We start from the raw sequence: 17,244 nt of genomic DNA, 5'->3' as shown, positions 1-17,244 counted from the left end.
CATCCCCAGTACTTGAGTTCTTCAGAGAATGGCAGTATATGGAAGAGACATGATGTCCCTTTGCAAAGGCTGTTTTGACTCTTCCAAATTTTGTACATAGTGTTGTGCCAACTCTTTTTTTTTTTCAGATTCTACAGACTTGCACATTATAGATGTGATTTTTTTTTTTAAATACAAACACAGATAGTACTATTTCATCCAACTTTTAATGATGTCATCAAGTTCATTGATTGACAGACAGTTTTGTTACTTTGGATGGCAGCTATTACAATCGTGGATGGATTATATTTTTAAACTGGCTTTGTTGTGACTACTGTTTCTTCTTTTTAATTTTCAGCTGTCCCTTTTCCACCAACGCATCGCTTGACGTCTGAGGAAGTGTTTGATACAGATGGGAGACCAAGGGTTGACATTTTGAAGAACCACTTGATAAAAGAAGGTCGAGTGGATGAAGAAATTGCACTTAGAATCATCAATGAGGGCGCCGCAATATTACGGAGGGAAAAAACCATGATAGAAGTTGAGGCTCCAATTACAGGTAATATTTCTAGATAATTTCACTCATAATTAAATTTGAAAAAAAGACAGATTTTTTTCAGGAGTAAAGATTGTCTTGTAACTTGCTAAAAGAAAATTTCTGTACAGTCTTACTTAATTATCCCTCACAACTTCATTTGCTTAATAGTACTCAAATGGTCTGAAAAAATAGGCTGCACATTATTTTCCAAAATGAAGGCATTAAACCCAATGGAAAAAAGATAGTATGATTGGTATTAAAAAGACAAAATAGAATGTAGTTAAATGCTGATGAATTATGGATTTTCAATTCCTGAGATGTTGTATGTGAGAGTAAAAACATATACCTGGAATAGAAAAATGAATCATCCTGAAGTCTAAGTGCGTGAAGAGAAGCTAGTTGCTGTGGTTTGAAGCAGGTGCTGTGAAATGGAATTCTGAGTCAAAAGTACACCTCTGTAGTTCCTTTGTAGGTGAGACTGAAGTGTGTAAAACCATGTTCTTGTCCATGTTCTTCTGAGGGTGGTAGTAATAGAAAGTGTCGAAAGATTGTTTTAGCATCTCTAAAGTACTAGAATCAGATCCATTGGATACAAAATTGACTCTTAGGAGGTTTTGGAGTTTTTTGATGGTTCAAATAGTTTTATTGCTGTTTGACCTGGTGAAAGTTGGAATCGGTGTCCTTTAGTACTTTTATTTATAAACAACCCAGACTCACAGAAAATAGTTTACGTTGCATATCCGTTATTTGTGATAATAAAAGCACATTTGATTTTTGTGTTCAAATCAGATTTTCTTTCATTTGAATTGTGTTTCCTTCTAAACAGACCTGTATAAAATCAGTGTATGAAAAGGTTCTTTCAGGGCATCAGCTTGCTTAAATTTGTTAGTATCAAGTAAATTAAAACATTTAAACAGTACATCGTTATTATTGACATTTTTTTTTAAAATGCATTATTGAAATGGCGGAAACCACTAAGTGACTGTCTGAACTTAGACGTTTTTGTATTTTCATTTATTCAGGTAGTTACCCAGAGCTATCGGTATATTGGCAGCTGAAAAAGAAGGAAGGTTCTTGCAGTGTTTGAGTAGAAATTTTAGAAAACTGACATAAAAGAGGACACATCCTATTCAGTCTAGTATTTTGTAGGTCATGATGACAAATGCTCCAAGGGAATAAAGACCTTTAAAGTGTGGTGTGCCATATCCAGTATTTCTTTCCAAAATTAGTACAACTTTTTTCCCCCAAAAAACTTCCTGAGAAATTCTGAGAAGTTGGAAGATGCTGTTCATCAGTTGGTCAGTGACATTTTGCAGAAGACATTTAATAGAAGGCCTAGTCTCTCAAATTCCTGTTAACTGTTATCAGCAATACCTCATGCAGAAGCGAGAAGGCAGCTCCTAGCTTCCACTGGCCTGGGAAGTCCTGTGGGAATGAGGAGTTTGGAGCAGTTGTCTCTTCCATACGTTTTTTCTGCTTTTTTTAAATTGTGAGAAGACCTGGCTTTTCTGTACACTCTTCAGAGTCTTCCCATCTGCTGACTTTGGCACTTACGCCTTCGGTTGCTGACCACTTGTCCTGTCTCATATTATAAAAACACAAGAAAAATCCAATGTTGAAATAGTGAACATGGTTATTTGAAGGAGTAGAATAACTGAGCAAAGAGAAGATACGATGCTGTTTAAAAGGTATGTTAGTCTGATTCCGAAACAAAAGCATACTCCCTGCTTTTTTCAGTCCCACATGGACAGAGCAAATTGTTGCAAAGCAGCAGCTATTTTCAAATATGCATAGATAGCTAAGGGATTGGGGAGGACAGTAAAGAGTTGCTGCTGACTTTCAAGACCTCAATGCTCAGTGCATTAACCATGTTTGAAAAATAGTCCACAATCTGCTAGACTCAGGTAGGCCTGTCGTCAGCGTTGTCACAGCTAGTGAGGACAGCACCTTAATGAAAAGCAAAGGGGGAAGCTTCAAAAATTTCTGTTATTCCTGCTTTCTACCTGCCTTTCCTCTTAAATAGAAGTACTTTGTGGCTGTTTACTTAACTATAACTTAGTAACTTTTCTGCTGGATTTTTTTAAAATTAATTTGAACAAAATTTTTGCTTGCAGTGTGTGGTGATATTCATGGCCAGTTCTTTGATCTAATGAAGCTGTTTGAAGTGGGAGGATCACCTGCTAACACAAGATACCTCTTCCTCGGTGACTATGTAGACAGAGGTTATTTTAGTATAGAGGTAACTGAATATATTAATCTGTTTTGTCCTAAATTTTTCTATAAGCACACTGTCACAGAGGTTTTGAATGAAATTTTAGGTCTCTGCTTTAACATGTGAATGAGGTCTTCCTTGCTGTGCTTTCTCTTATGACAAAGGCCTGTTTGCAGGAGGATACTGACCAGCCATTTGGACTGTCCTGTTGAAATCACCAGACTTACTCATTTTTCTTCCTTTTTCTTCAGTTAGTTTTTTAAAATTTGAATTCTATAGCATTATTATATGTAATCATGCCTCTCTGGAAATATGCAGGAAGATATGTTTGTTTTTGGAGAACAGGTGAGTCATGATTATAAGGTCTTTCAATTTATTATAGCTGTTTATCTGCATAAAGTAGATTCATTTTACTTATGTAATCAAATGGTTTTTAATAATTATTAATATTTTTCTTTACTAAAATTCTGAGGGCGATTACAGATATTTCCTAAGGATGACGTGTTTCTGCCATTAATTTCTCAGGTATTTTTAATTCAAAGTTTTTAATTTTTCAATTTTCAGCATTTTTATTAAATGTGTTACTTTCCAGAGGTTTTTCACGTATTCATATCAGTTAGTTTCAGAGTTATGATTTTTAAGTTAACTCTTCTTCTGGAACCAGATTGGGAACTGCCTCAGCTTGGGATCTGACCGTAGATACCAAATCTAATACAGTGGCATACCATTTGAAATAGTACTTTGCAAGTCATTTCTGTTCTGTATTACAATTACGCTGTTTTAATAACATGTGTGAGTATATGCTGTGAAGGGCAGGCACAAACAATGCCTTTTGTGATTGTTAGGGATGGTAGACAAGAAGGAGGTGCAGCGAGAGTGATTGCCTCAGTCATTTATAAGGAAAAATTTCAGTAGGAATTCCCTATTTATTAATTTGATCTTCTTGGCCTGTTCTTGATAATTACAAATAATGTAATTGTCCTTGAAGGTTTTCTGTGGTATAATTCTCCTGAGATTATTTACTTACCGAGTGTCCAGTAAACATATTTTTTTCCAGCATTCTGTGCAGCTGTTCTTAAGAAAAGCAATAAGTGATTTGCATCACTCATGTCCAGAACTGGACTCGGGAAGTAGTGCTGTATTTTAAAATGGCACATTAAGCTGTACTTGTTTTGAAACTTCTAAAATTCCTACTCGGTGTTTCTCAATAATAGGTTTTGAAGTTCTTATAACCTAGTGTATTTTACTGGATATCTTTGTTTTTCACAGTGTGTGCTGTACTTATGGGTCCTGAAAATTCTCTACCCAAGCACGTTATTTCTTTTGAGAGGCAACCATGAATGCAGACACCTAACAGAGTATTTTACCTTTAAGCAAGAATGTAAGTACTCTCTAAGAATGTAAAATTAGCTTACTTCTAACTTGCTGATCTACAGTCTGTCATTGTGCTTAAAAGTTATCTGTTACAATTAGTCTTGCAGACATTTGGAGGCCCCATTGACTTCTGTAGAATTGCTTGCAGTTAAGTGGGGCATTGGAGTGCAAGTTACGTAGAATACTACTGTCCGTAAAGATATTTTGAAGTAAATTTTGATGTATCAATCCTGATTTTGAAATCCTGGAGAGAGGAAGGTTTAATTTGCTGTCTGGGCTATAATTGGGAGTGCAAAGTAACTTGCTGAGCAGGATTGTGAAGATGTCAAGAAAACTCTATTGCCGAGTAATTTTTCCATTTGGGGACTTGATTTCAACTATACTAGTAACATAACTCTTCTGGTGATGCTTCTCCATTTGGAGGCTTGTGTAAATATTGATCCAGTAATAAATGGGTCACTTGCCCTGGTAGAACCCTCTTTGATGTAGGTAAATGTGATGTAATCTACAAGCAGTTCTTAGGTTTTCACTGTAAATGAGAAATCACAAACTTATCACTAGTATTTTACACAGCAGTATGCTGTATAATTGTTCAATGGAAAAGAGTTCTGTAATTTTTTTAAAAAAATAAATTTTTTTTCCACATAACAGAAGAAGAAATGAAAGAAGTTTATAGTTGTGGAAGAGAATATGTCTTAGAGAAGTTCTTGCTCTTCTGGTGGTTGGAAATACTCATTCAAACCCCAAAATGTTAATTGCTTTGGGGTTTTTTTTAAGCATTCAGTTCAAGATTTCTCTTATAATTATGATCCCCTAGATGAATTCTTCCATCTAATAGGGATTTCTTAATGTTTTATATTTTCTTTCCTGCAGGTAAAATAAAATACTCAGAAAGAGTCTACGATGCTTGTATGGAAGCTTTTGATTGTCTCCCTCTTGCTGCTCTCTTAAATCAACAGTTTCTTTGTGTTCATGGTGGACTTTCACCAGAAATTAATACGCTAGATGACATTAGGAGAGTGAGTATTTTGTGTGTTTGAAAATAAGTGCAAATACAGATATTTATATGATACTCTACAAAGTCATGTGTGTGAAATTGTCAGTATATTGTTTTCTGTTCTTGTCTGTTTTCGAAGTGTAAATCAGGAACTGAAATGTAGGCTCAGCAGTATCATAATTAAAAATTCTTGGACTATCTAGTGCATTTTCAATTAGTAGATTTCATGGGGACAGCTGGGACTGTTAGAAAACACACACAAAAACAACCTTTCAAAAACTCCACGTAGTTTCCTGAGACAGGTAGTATATATAAAGAACTTCATATCCAACTGAAATAATGCTTCATGTTCATTTCTAGATAAGAGCTAGTATTCCCATGGCTTTCAGAACAAAACTCATAGAAGTTAATTGTCGTCTTAAAATTGTTTGGCATATCAAACATCCATTTCAGTTATTCTTACATGTCTTTGAAAACTGGGGGTTTTTTTTACTCTCTTGATCGTGTGGATTTTGATTTTGAAAGCGTGTGAAATTGCAGTATTTAATAGAAATGCAGATTTCTATTTAAAATGGCAAATTGATAGTCATTTGAGTAACAGCTGTGGAGTGCCTCTCACTGTGGTAAATGTGCTGAGTGTATCGGTAAGAAGGATGAAAACAAGTCTTAAAAATTGTACAGTGGGAACGCTAGTGGTGTGCAATTTAAAGGGAAGAAGGTTGTGGTAACATGAGGCATCTCTTGCTAATAACTTGGTTTGAAGTTGTATGGACTGCTCATGTCAGGTGAAGATTGTATTAGAAGTGAATTTTCAAACTCAGTTGATTTTCTTTTTGCATACTGCTTTTTGACTGACTTTAGTTAACTTGCCTGACATTTTGCCTGCAGTGTTTGGGAATCAAAACTATTCCTGATATGATTAGTTAAGTAGTTAAAGTGTAGTTGATTTTGGCTTAAAATATAAATAGGTGGTCCTAAAAAAGATGTGGGATTGTAGATAAGGATGGAAGAAAAAAGTTTATCCACATATGGAAGAAGGTACATGGAGGCCTTTTCAAAAAAGATCTGAATATCAGAGAGAAGGAAAAAGTATGTTCCAAATTTAGTTTTATAATGCATAAATATTGATGGCCTGTTTTGTCTTTTATCTTCATTTATTGTGTTTCTAATTTTCTTAGCATTTTCTTCTTTACTTGTGCTCCATTTTTCTTTTTTACTTCTCCTTCTCCTCAGATCTATAGGTACTGTCCAGTTGAATCTCATTTCTGAATTCACCAGATTTTATTTGTATTGACTGGATCATTTCAGAGGCTGTAATGTCAGCTTATTTCACTTACAGATATTATACTGCCAAGCAGAATGATGTGAGAGGAGAAGAAAATGGTAGAAACAGAGAGGAAGCATATTTACAGGCTCAGTGTTCTAAGTGGGAAAATGTACTGAGGCGCATTACTTTTTTGGAGCAAGTACTAACGTATACAGTAATCTATATGCATCACGCAAAGAAAGAGAAGAAAGCAAGGCGAGTAAATGGTGCCTTCCTGACAAGGCCTGAACACTTCTCATGTTACAGATGAAACATGACCAAAGCTTTTTGGAAAGTAGTATAGAGGAAACAGTCTGGAAAAAAACTTTGGAAAGCCACTGTCATAATGGGATTATGATTCATTTTTCGTTTAGTCTCAGTCTTGCAGCTAATCAGATTTCAAAACATCAAGTAAATTTAGTAAAAAGGTAGTTCTCTCATCTTGGCCTGTACTTTTGTATGTGCTTCTATAATGCTCAAGGCTACATTAGGATGAAATAGAAGCTTGTATGTGTATATAAAAGTATTAAAATCTGCATCGTATATTGTGTCTGATGAAAACCACGTTTATAAATGGAACGCAGTGTTATTAGAACTGTTCTTTGGGCCTTTTTTGTTTTTTAAAGAATCATCTGGTAACTTGGAAAAGGCGCTATTCATGGGTTGGCGGCAGCTTCAATAGCTGCATTAGAATTTGGCATGTGCTGATGTTGTAAATGTATTTAAGTTAACTGGGGGATTTGAAATGCTCTTTTACATCTAGGAAAACATCATATAGTTGCAGTACAAGTGTGTTTGAAATTACTTCTGTAAACAGTTAAGACAATTGTATAATATTACAAGCCTGCTGGTTTATTAGCAGAAGTTCTTATTAAGGAGGGGTCTTTGCAAACGTGTAGGCAAAATAATCTAGCATAAAAATGGTCATCACAGCTCTATGAACTGATGCAATTTCTCCCGGATGAAGTCTTTTATCAATATTATTGACATTCAAGAAGGTGACTAAACTGCACAAATTTAATTATTATTTTTGCTGGCGTAAACTTATTCCCAGTAGAGGGCGGGTAGCACAGTAGCTATGCCAGTAAAGGCCTACCAGAAAGATCACTGCAAGTGCTTAATTCTGGGAAAATGGAAGTTTGTGAAACTTGCAGTAGTCTGATTTCTATTCTCTGACCTTTGTTTATACAAATGGTCTGATTGTATTAGTAAAGAGTGTCTCTTTCAGACACATGTACATCAACTTAGAGGTGCTCTTCAGTTGATTTTGATTACACTGCCAAGAATTCTGCTGGATAAAATTCCAGGAATTGTGATTTTAAGCCTAGTGACTTATAAAGAGGGAAGTGTGCACATAGGATTATAGAGACTCTTAATTTAAAGAATAGAGACAGAGTTTTCCTCCTCGTTTAGAACAGATGGTGGTTCTTTTGTTTAGTTCTTGGTGATACTAAGGCTTGGTCAGCAAAGTGCCTTGAAATATATAGGGGTACTACTGGGAATCTGTCTTTATAAATAATATCTTGCTTCCTGAGGTCTGCTGAAATTTCCTTTTCTTTAGTAATATGTAAGATGCCTGAAAGTGCCTTGAAATATATAGGGGTACTACTGGGAATCTGTCTTTATAAATAATATCTTGCTTCCTGAGGTCTGCTGAAATTTCCTTTTCTTTAGTAAATTGAAAGATCCCTGCCACTCTTCACTGGCTCTCACATTTTTTTTTAGGGCTTTATTATGAATTAATTCTCAGGAAAATGAGGGCAGATTAATTAAAACTGGTATCTGTATCTTCAAGAATGTGAAACTTATGTGAAGGTCTTTTGTCTCAGAAAAAAAAAAGATTGCCGTACATTAATCTGCTACCAAAGTTTTGTTACTCGTGAATTTTAATATCCATGCAAAGGTATGATGCACTTCAGTTTAGTAGCCCTGACTGTGTAATACCTAGAAATCAATTTAGATTTAAGCATCTTATGGTATGTATTAAAAAATATAGCACCTATTTCTGTTTTAACAGCAGCTGTGGTGTTTCATGCTTTTGAATAAAATTGTCTTTCTCAGTTACCTTAATCATATTTAGAAATAAGTTGACTTCTGTTTTGTCATAGTGGCAACACATTCAGAAATAGTTAATCTGTAACAAGTGTTTTGAATTGACTCATGCATGTCCTTTGTGAACTTTCTTGCTGTCTCGATGTAGAGAAACCCTTAAGTTGATTATTCTGATTTGATATTTGCAGTCTGGGTTGAGTAGCATGCAGTGACATTTCTTTAAATTTTGGTATGTCTTGAGAACCAGTTGGTAGACTGTCTAGTGAAGGAGATGCTGTTTTGGTGTGTATGTAAGTATATTTATTTTTTACAAACTGACCTCCTTACTTCAAGAAACGACTACGTTATTACATTATTGTTCCAGTGCTACGAGAAGGTAGTTTGGGAGAGAGGCATGTTGCAGCAGCCAAAACTTATTTGTAACATTTCTATCCATTTGGCCCAAGTCATAAGGAAAATCCTTGAAGAATAACTCAAGAAAATATCTTAGAACTGCTTTCTAGACTTTGAGCCTTCTGTATTGATGGAAACATCAATCAGCAAAGAGTTAAATCTTCCTTGTGTGAATCCTGATAGCTTCTGGACCCAAATCTGTTGCTGGAGGTTTAGAAACTTGATGGTTTGATCTACAGAAATTCAGGTACTTGCATAAGTTGATGGACCGACTTCTTCAATCTGGAAGAAATATTCCATACCAGGTTTATCATCCAGTGTGGGACATGTTAAACCACTGGATTTTAATATTGAATAAATTCCAACAACAATTTCCGTTAACACCTGCCTTGCCATTATCTGGCAGGAATTGGTAAAGATCTGGACCTCTCCACTTATGTTACAGGTGGCAGCCTCGGGAGCTCTGATTTTCCAGGGCATGAGAGAGCTTGACACTACTGCTGGTTCCATATTTGAATGGATTCCTATGGATCGTTAGACTCAAATTCACCAGGTGTTCACCAAACCTCCCTTCGAACCTGTCATGAAGAGATAAGTGTTCTCTAGTACCATCAAAGTCATCTTCTTTGGTATGGGAGGTAAAGTGAGATAAATGCACTGTCCATCAAAGAACTGTTCCTACATTTCTTGGATAAAATCATCTTGTGAACAAACTCCAGCTACATAAAGATCAAATAAACTTTGCCTTGAATCTGAGATACCTGATTTCATTTCTGGGATATCAGAGATTGATTGACTGTTACTTATTTAAGCAGGGTATTTTTCTTTCACGTTAACAAATGCGCTGTCCTCCTTACCTCTGCCCCCTTTCACTGTAGTTACTAGGAAAGTTGCAGGCTGCTAAAGTAGATGTTTCCAAGTGGAAATCCGTAAAGAAGCAGCTAGAGAAAAGAAAATAAAGACATCTCCTAAAATGCTTATAGCCCATTACATCAGGGCTATAGTGAGAAATAAAGCCTGTATGAAAGAAGTGTAGCTAAGCTAGTCACCTTTTCATTACGTGGTTAAACGATTCATTATGGAGTTGGGTGTTTCAAGGGTTTTTTGGTTGTTTGGGGGGCGGTTAATGATACTTTTAGTCTCTTCTAGTCAATGCTAATTCTTCACGCATTTCTTCTGTAATTCTTGTTTTCTGTACTGTTTCTGTTTGCTAACTCCTGGTAGTGTCTCCAGATTGGTAGATATGGCATGTGCATGAAAAAGGACCATTTTGTTCCTTGTCTGTAACTTGACTTTGTATTACACATATCTATCAGTCTGGAATTTATCTCCCTTCTTTTTACAACTAATAACTCTTATTGCTCTTAACAGGTTTGATTCTTTTGGCATGCCTCTGCCTTATTTCATGAGGAGGAGAGGAAAAAAATATACAGAACTTCTTTGATATGGTTGGGATTTGTTCTAAAAATGCTTAGTGTTGATGGATATGTAGTTTTAACAAAGGTATAAAAGTTTCTAATTTAATATTCAGAGAGTCTTTGTGCTGTTTCCTTTTCTCAAACAGTTAGATAGATTCAAAGAGCCTCCAGCATTTGGACCAATGTGTGACCTATTGTGGTCAGATCCTTCAGAAGATTTTGGAAATGAAAATTCACAAGAGCATTTCAGTCACAATACAGTCAGAGGATGCTCGTACTTTTATAGGTGAGAGTATGCTATGATCTATTTGATGTTTTAATGTTGACTCTTGCATATTTGAAGAGGTTTTTTTCTTACTCATAGTTGTTTTCATTTCACAGCTATCCAGCAGTTTGTGAATTTTTGCAAAACAATAACTTGTTGTCAATCATTAGAGCACATGAAGCACAAGATGCAGGGTAAGCACTTTGTGCCCTTCAATAAATTATTCACAGTGTAAAATAAAAATTAATTGCTTATTGCTGTAAGATGTAAAATAATCCTTTTGGTTTTGCAGTTATAGAATGTACAGGAAAAGTCAAACTACAGGGTTCCCATCATTAATAACAATTTTTTCAGCACCTAATTACCTGGATGTCTACAATAATAAAGGTAAGAACATGTTATTAATAACAATATGTAATAATAAAATAAAAATATCTTGCTAGATAAGTCAGCTAATACCAACAATTTTTTACCAGGTAAGAAATGAAAGGACAAAAAAATTCCATTAATAGAAGTTTTATATTATGAAGAAAGCACATGCCTATGAGAGTACCTCGAACCACAAGTGTGGACAAATGTTGTAACAGTTGTTGCTGTTTAGTACTTACGAATGTATCACCCGGTGTTTTCTACCCAGACAAGGGTGCTGTGAGTTTTCAATCCTCTGGTTGTCTTTAGTTTGTGAACTAAGTAAGGAAGGGAGGAAGCATTGATCAGCAGCCTGTGGATAAGATAGTTCGTGTTGTGTGCCGTGGCATGTGAGAGTCTTAATTGTGATGGTACAGAGCCATAATGGCCACGTACAGGAAATCAAGAAAGAGCAAGTACTGATCTAAATACTGATCACTATTGGAAATGTTATTAGGGAGGTGTAAAACAAAAGGAATTACTTTTTGTGCATCCTTTGCTTAAGATAAAATTGCACAGGAGAAGCTTGCAGGAAGTGTGGAGAAAGATTTACAGGTCAGAATTACAGAGAGCAGCTTAGCTGTGAATTAATATTTTTCATAGCTGAGAATAAAGTTCAACAGCAGACATAATTAAAAATAAAGCCTGCTGAATTTCAAATATGACATAAAGTATGGGATTTCAAGTATGTGATGGAAGATCTCCATATGTTCAAACAGTGTTCCTTTGAAACCAAGACATCTTTTCTATGAAATACATTGCTTTTTCTCCCACCCACTTCTAAAGAACCAACCCCTCAACCCATTCCACTTAATGTAGGGTGATTAACTGTATAGAGGAAAAAATGAGCTGTTGTTACTTCCGCTGATTGTAAGGAAAAGAAGAAATAAAAATAGATTCACCTGGCTTTTTTCACCACCTCTGTGGATACTGTATTTTAAAAATCCTTTTTCACATTAGCTATTCCCAGTCTAATATAAGTATGGAAAACTGCAATCTGTTTAGCTTTAGAATGCTTCTGTTTTTCTGTTTTGTTTCTCTGTGCTTCCCTTTCTCCCTGCTCTTCTAGATTTCTATGGATTTACTCTAGGCTTACACTGTGGGTAGACACGTATGAAGAGTAAAACCTCAGTCTGGATATACTGGGTATACTGCTGTTCTGAGTTAGGATTTTGTTAAAGCTTCTGAATTGGTACCTTTTCAGGACCTTTTAAAATCTTGCTCATTATAGACATGTAATAGGATAGTACAGAACTACACTGAGATGTAACAGTACCTTAAACTGCAACATGTGCAATAAAAATCCAAAGTTCTCCATTAGAAATCTGTCCTGGAAATTCTGTGAAAGAAAAAGGGTGGAGTTATCTCTGGGATTGTTTTGTCTATAGTATAAAACAGAGCTAAAACAAACTTGTGATTTTACATTTGTGGTAATTGGAAGTTTTAAACATTCTTTTCAAAATATTTGAATTTTATTCTAGCTGCTGTATTAAAATATGAAAACAATGTGATGAATATTCGTCAGTTCAATTGTTCACCTCATCCTTACTGGCTGCCAAATTTTATGGATGTTTTCACATGGTCTTTGCCATTTGTTGGAGAAAAAGGTAGGCAAAAGTTACACATCAATGAGTATCTTTTCTATTCCTCCCAGGCGGATGTTCAGAATATTTTTTTTTTTTTAATAAATAAGAGATTAATTGCTTAATTTTTGTCAAAATGGGTATCTATATTTGTCTTTATCAGGTAGAAGATTCAGTAAAGTGGTTAAATTGATTTGCGGGGGCGGGGGTTGGCATGTGAAAATGCCATTTCTGAAAAAGGGTAGACTGAAAACCAACTTGTTCTACAAGTTTCAGTTGTTTTCTTCACGTGTTTCAGATAAGATAGTTGAAACTGAATCTAATAAAGCAGAGGTGTTAACAGGCATTATAATTTCCATTGGGGTTGTATACCTGCATTGTTAAGTAGTACCTTTGAACGGCATTTGAAGTCAATATGAAAATTGTTCACATTCGACAAAATGCTAGGTTATGTACATTTTAATTTTTTTATGTAAAATTTTAACTTTCATATATAATTGTAACAGATTGACCTTCATTAAAGATAACATTTTCAGTTACAATTTTTCTTGTTAAAAAAAAAAAAAATTAGCACAGATTTTTTTATCCCCCGCCTCTCCAGAGTTGATAACTCTCAATCTAGGTCACTGGGGCTCTTAGTAGTCTTCAGTTAGAAAACAGTGAGGTCTGTTTCAAATCCTACCATGACAGCAACTGCTGTTTTTATAAAAGAGATCTGGAAAGCTCTTTAAATGTCTTTGAAAGTACTCTTGAGATGATACATTTACAGCCACATAAACCTAGAATTCTAGGTTTGTTTGTATTCGCTCTAGTAAGCAGTTAAATGCAGGGAATTTTGACACTTCTAAATGTGGTTAACCCACTCGACAATTTTATTTTTAAACAGAGGCACCTGACGTTTGAAGGGAGATTTTTGTTTATATCTTTCATACCTGATGATGCAATAGCATCAGGGTTAATACTGCTTATTTTGCTTTTGTTATGATGCTGGTGATGAGACACCCAAGTGCTGTCAAATAAGTTGCTTTATAGATTCACGGTGTGTTTAAGACTGTTGGAATCATGTTCCTTGTAGTTTGACTTGCCTTTGCACAAATATATGCTTACACTTTTGATGAAGGATATGGTGTCAGTATTGTTTGGTGTTGAACAGATCAAAATCAGAGTAATTTGGGGTTTTTTCATTAGAGTAACTCATTTCCCAAGAATGGAGAAGAATACTATAGCAGATAACAGGGATTTTACAAATTAGTCGTGAATAAATGTAAGCATCAATTTACAGGGTTTTTAACCGCCTGACTGAACTTCTGGGCTGGGTTTCTGAACACTCTAGGCGGAGGAGAAATGTGACTGTGTTAAGAAAGAGTCTGATATACGTGGGAAAGATTGAGTGCAGAATAGGAGATTCCTGGGGAAAGAAAATACAAGCTGTTTGAGACAAGTTTGAGTATCCACTGTGTTGATATTTTTAAGAGGAGTTTGAAAAGACATGTAGTTTATATATTTATATTATAGTATTTTTCTGCTTCAGTGCTGCTTCTACATGCCTGCAGGTGCCAGGAATGAAATTGCTTTCTCGTTTTAAGCCTAAATTGGACCGGTCAGAATGTCTTCATATTTAAGTATATTTGGCATAAAATCTAGTTCAAATACTTATCCTAAAGTAAAAATACTAAAACACAAGTAGAGAATTCTTGTCTAAAAGAATTCCTTGTAAGAGAGAAAGCTCTGCTGTGTTCTCTGATTGTTAGGTGGCTTAATTTTTAGCTGCTTATTTTTCTAAGCTTTTTGAATTCTATGACAGCATGCATCAAGAAAATCACATGTATTTGAAACCAGGTTACTGAGCAATGACTGTGATGTGGAAGTTCATTCACTAGAGTTGCTGGTGACTTGTGTGCATGGAAGTATTTAAAATTCTACCGGGAATGAATTAAGGTTTATTTTTTCCCATACAGTAACAGAAATGTTGGTGAATGTTTTGAGCATTTGCTCTGATGATGAACTGATGACAGAGGGAGAAGATCAATTTGACGGTAGGGGTTACTTTAAGATATATCAATCTTTTCAATGGTAATAACTTGGAAACGGTAGCTAACTTAGACTTCTGTAGTGTTGCCTGGAATTTGACAAATATTTCCTTCAAATTTTTCTTTAGATAATGGCATTTTGGGGAGAAGAGAAGGGAATTGTGTTTTTGTGTTTGTGATCAAGAAGCAGTAATGCTATCCTTTCAAATATTCATATGTAATTCTGTTTAAAACAGACTTTTTGTGGAAAATTTTCAGAATTTCTTGGTGCTTTAAATTTGAAACATACTAAACTTACTTTGATAATATTTAGAATAAATTTATTATAAGATTTTATATTTCTTAATTATTGCCCTTCCATAAAGAGTCTATGTAGGTAGAAGTCAGATATATTTGTTATGGCAAAGTACCGTACATAAAGTATGAAATACAAGTTTGAGTGTTTGAGTTTAAAGCATAAAAGTTAAAGAAGGTCTTGCATATGTACATTATATAATATATATTTATGTAATGAATTATAACATCTTTCTACCTTTTGAACTATGATATAGTAGATTGTTAGACATGTTTGTAGCATGATGATTCAGAAGCAACATTAACATGAAGACCTAGCATATTGCACTTCATTTTGTTGTCTTTTTTACAGTAGTGCTTAATGTCATACCTAGAAGTTTCTTAGACTTGCTTCGTTTTATCCAGCATCAGAACTGATTTGGTGGATTGTTTGTTGCTAGTGGAGGAGGAGGGAAAGTTTCAGCAGCCTTTGAGGAACACTAAGGGATCATTTGTAAAGATATTAGAGACGTGTGCATTCTTAATGTTTGATAACTGTGTTCAAATTGAGTAGCAGAAGAGTGTGCTAAGCAGCTGTGTGTTTTAGATTGAAATACATTGGTTATGAGCCACTTGAACTTTGCTGCCATTAAATTGTTGCCAGAAATGTGAAAAATTAGAAGTATTCTCAGATGTGATCCTCCAAACAGTTAATTTATGGTTTTCATTCAAGAAATCCTACTAAATTGAGCATAAAACAATTACAAAAAGCATTTGCAGGATGGGGTGGGTCGTATTCTGAGACATTAGGGTTTACGTTGTCCAGCAGAAGTGCAGTCATCAGTTGATTGCATATGCCCTGTCTTTAGTACAAGAGTTGCAGTTTCCTAAATTGAATTATTTTATTCTTCTGTCTCCTTTAACAATTTCTTTGCTTGATGCATCTCTTAATGCCACCTAGGTACTGTCTACGCTTTATCTTTCCATGTGAATGGATTTTTTTTTTAACTGTTGACTTTCAAACTTTCACTTGTTTATTGTCAAATTTTAAAATATATTCAACGACTCCACTTCTTGTTTGATGAATGCGTTTTTAAGTGTTGCAATTTTCCATTTTATTTTTTCACATTTCTTCTCCATTCCTTCTTTATTACCACTGCCAAGTTAAATATCTTTATTTTATTTGTCTCACTCACCTTTTTCTCCATCGTTCACTTCCTTTTTTTCTGGACTCTCCATCTGAAGAGCGACTCATATATGGCAATAAAAAAGGTACAGACCAGACAGAGTAGGACTGTTTTGAAATATGACTTCATAGAACCTGGCAGTATAAGTATTAATACAGAAAATATCTTTCTGTGAGAGACATGTCTAGCATTTTATTATTATTACCCATTTTAATGGGATGTTTATGAAGTCTGGTGTATTTCATTATCAGAAGTCATATTCCAAGACATCTGTCTTTCTGTGCATGAATTTTTTTCCTCCTTTCTTCCATTCCTTTTTTTGTAGATTTTCATTCTTTGACCTATTTCTAAAATTTTATCTTTGATCCTGCATGTGTAGGGAGCGTTCAGTTGTCTGTCTTGCTTTTTAATACTTTCATGTGAACTTCTTTTAAGGTTGTGCATGGAATGTGTTTATACAATATTCCAGTTCGTATAGTACTTTTAGTTGCCCTCAACTGAGATGTCAAAAAAGGTGTTTTTTGATTGAATGTGCAATGTTGAAGATGGCTGTATACAAAACATAAAGAGAAGCCTACTAACTTAAATTCATGGTCTATTGCCTGTTTTTCAGAAATCTCACAGTAGATGATTCTGTGCAGAAAAATTCTTCTGACCATTACTAACCTAATGATTAATTTGTTCTCTGTATAAATTGTCACTTCTAGAGAATATTACTAGTATTTGGGAGTGCATTAGATTATAGAGTTGTTTCCAAAGGTTGTGTGAATCCTTTGGAGCATAATAGTATGAGTGTTTCAGAATTTGTTTCTTGTGCAGGCATTGAGAATGGGAGAATTCTTTGTCATATCTCCTCTAAATCAGACATTCTTCTGCAAGCAGATGCCACCTTATTGTCCTCTCTGAACTAATCAGGATTCAGTGGCCATATTGGTGCAGTACTGCAGCCTGGAGTAATACGTTTGGCCTTTTGGCTTAACTGTGTTGCTTCTGGAGGGCTGGGGCAGTATAAAGGTCATGTTAAAACAAAACAAAACAAAAAACAACAAAAAACCGCAAACACCAAACCTACCCAGCACCAGCCTTTCTCCTCCTAAGGCAAAGGGATCTTCCAGAGTTAGATACGGGCGCTAACACTGCCTGAAACCTTCTCAGCGTGCATGTTAAAGCTCTTCACTTTTGTAGCCCTCAAACAGATGTAGGTGAGAGGAAAATTGAGAGACTTGTAG

The 17,244-nt window shown here is 35.1% G+C and overlaps 1 protein-coding gene across 6 annotated transcripts in view; it reads left to right on the top strand.

Moving 5' to 3' along the window:
* Nucleotides 1-343: 343 nt before the first annotated feature.
* PPP3CB (protein phosphatase 3, catalytic subunit, beta isozyme) overlaps nt 344-17,244 on the top strand; it is a 28,808-nt gene continuing 11,907 nt past the window's right edge. For 5 of the 6 annotated variants that reach the window (XM_010140759.1, XM_010140760.1, XM_010140758.1 and 2 more), the window contains exons 1-9: nt 344-538; nt 2,632-2,756; nt 3,999-4,110; nt 4,977-5,122; nt 10,416-10,555; nt 10,651-10,728; nt 10,827-10,921; nt 12,424-12,549; nt 14,484-14,561. In XM_010140759.1, coding sequence (XP_010139061.1) covers nt 511-538; nt 2,632-2,756; nt 3,999-4,110; nt 4,977-5,122; nt 10,416-10,555; nt 10,651-10,728; nt 10,827-10,921; nt 12,424-12,549; nt 14,484-14,561 — 928 coding nt within the window. In that variant the 5' untranslated portion in view covers nt 344-510. The remainder of the gene's footprint in view (nt 539-2,631; nt 2,757-3,998; nt 4,111-4,976; nt 5,123-10,415; nt 10,556-10,650; nt 10,729-10,826; nt 10,922-12,423; nt 12,550-14,483; nt 14,562-17,244) is intronic. The other variant, XM_010140764.1, reaches the window with a different exon arrangement.

This window comes from Buceros rhinoceros, unplaced genomic scaffold (assembly GCF_000710305.1).
Source record: "Buceros rhinoceros silvestris isolate BGI_N320 unplaced genomic scaffold, ASM71030v1 scaffold19117, whole genome shotgun sequence".
In the NCBI taxonomy this organism is placed as follows: domain Eukaryota; kingdom Metazoa; phylum Chordata; class Aves; order Bucerotiformes; family Bucerotidae; genus Buceros; species Buceros rhinoceros.
This window is presented reverse-complemented; position numbering and strand designations above follow the sequence as displayed.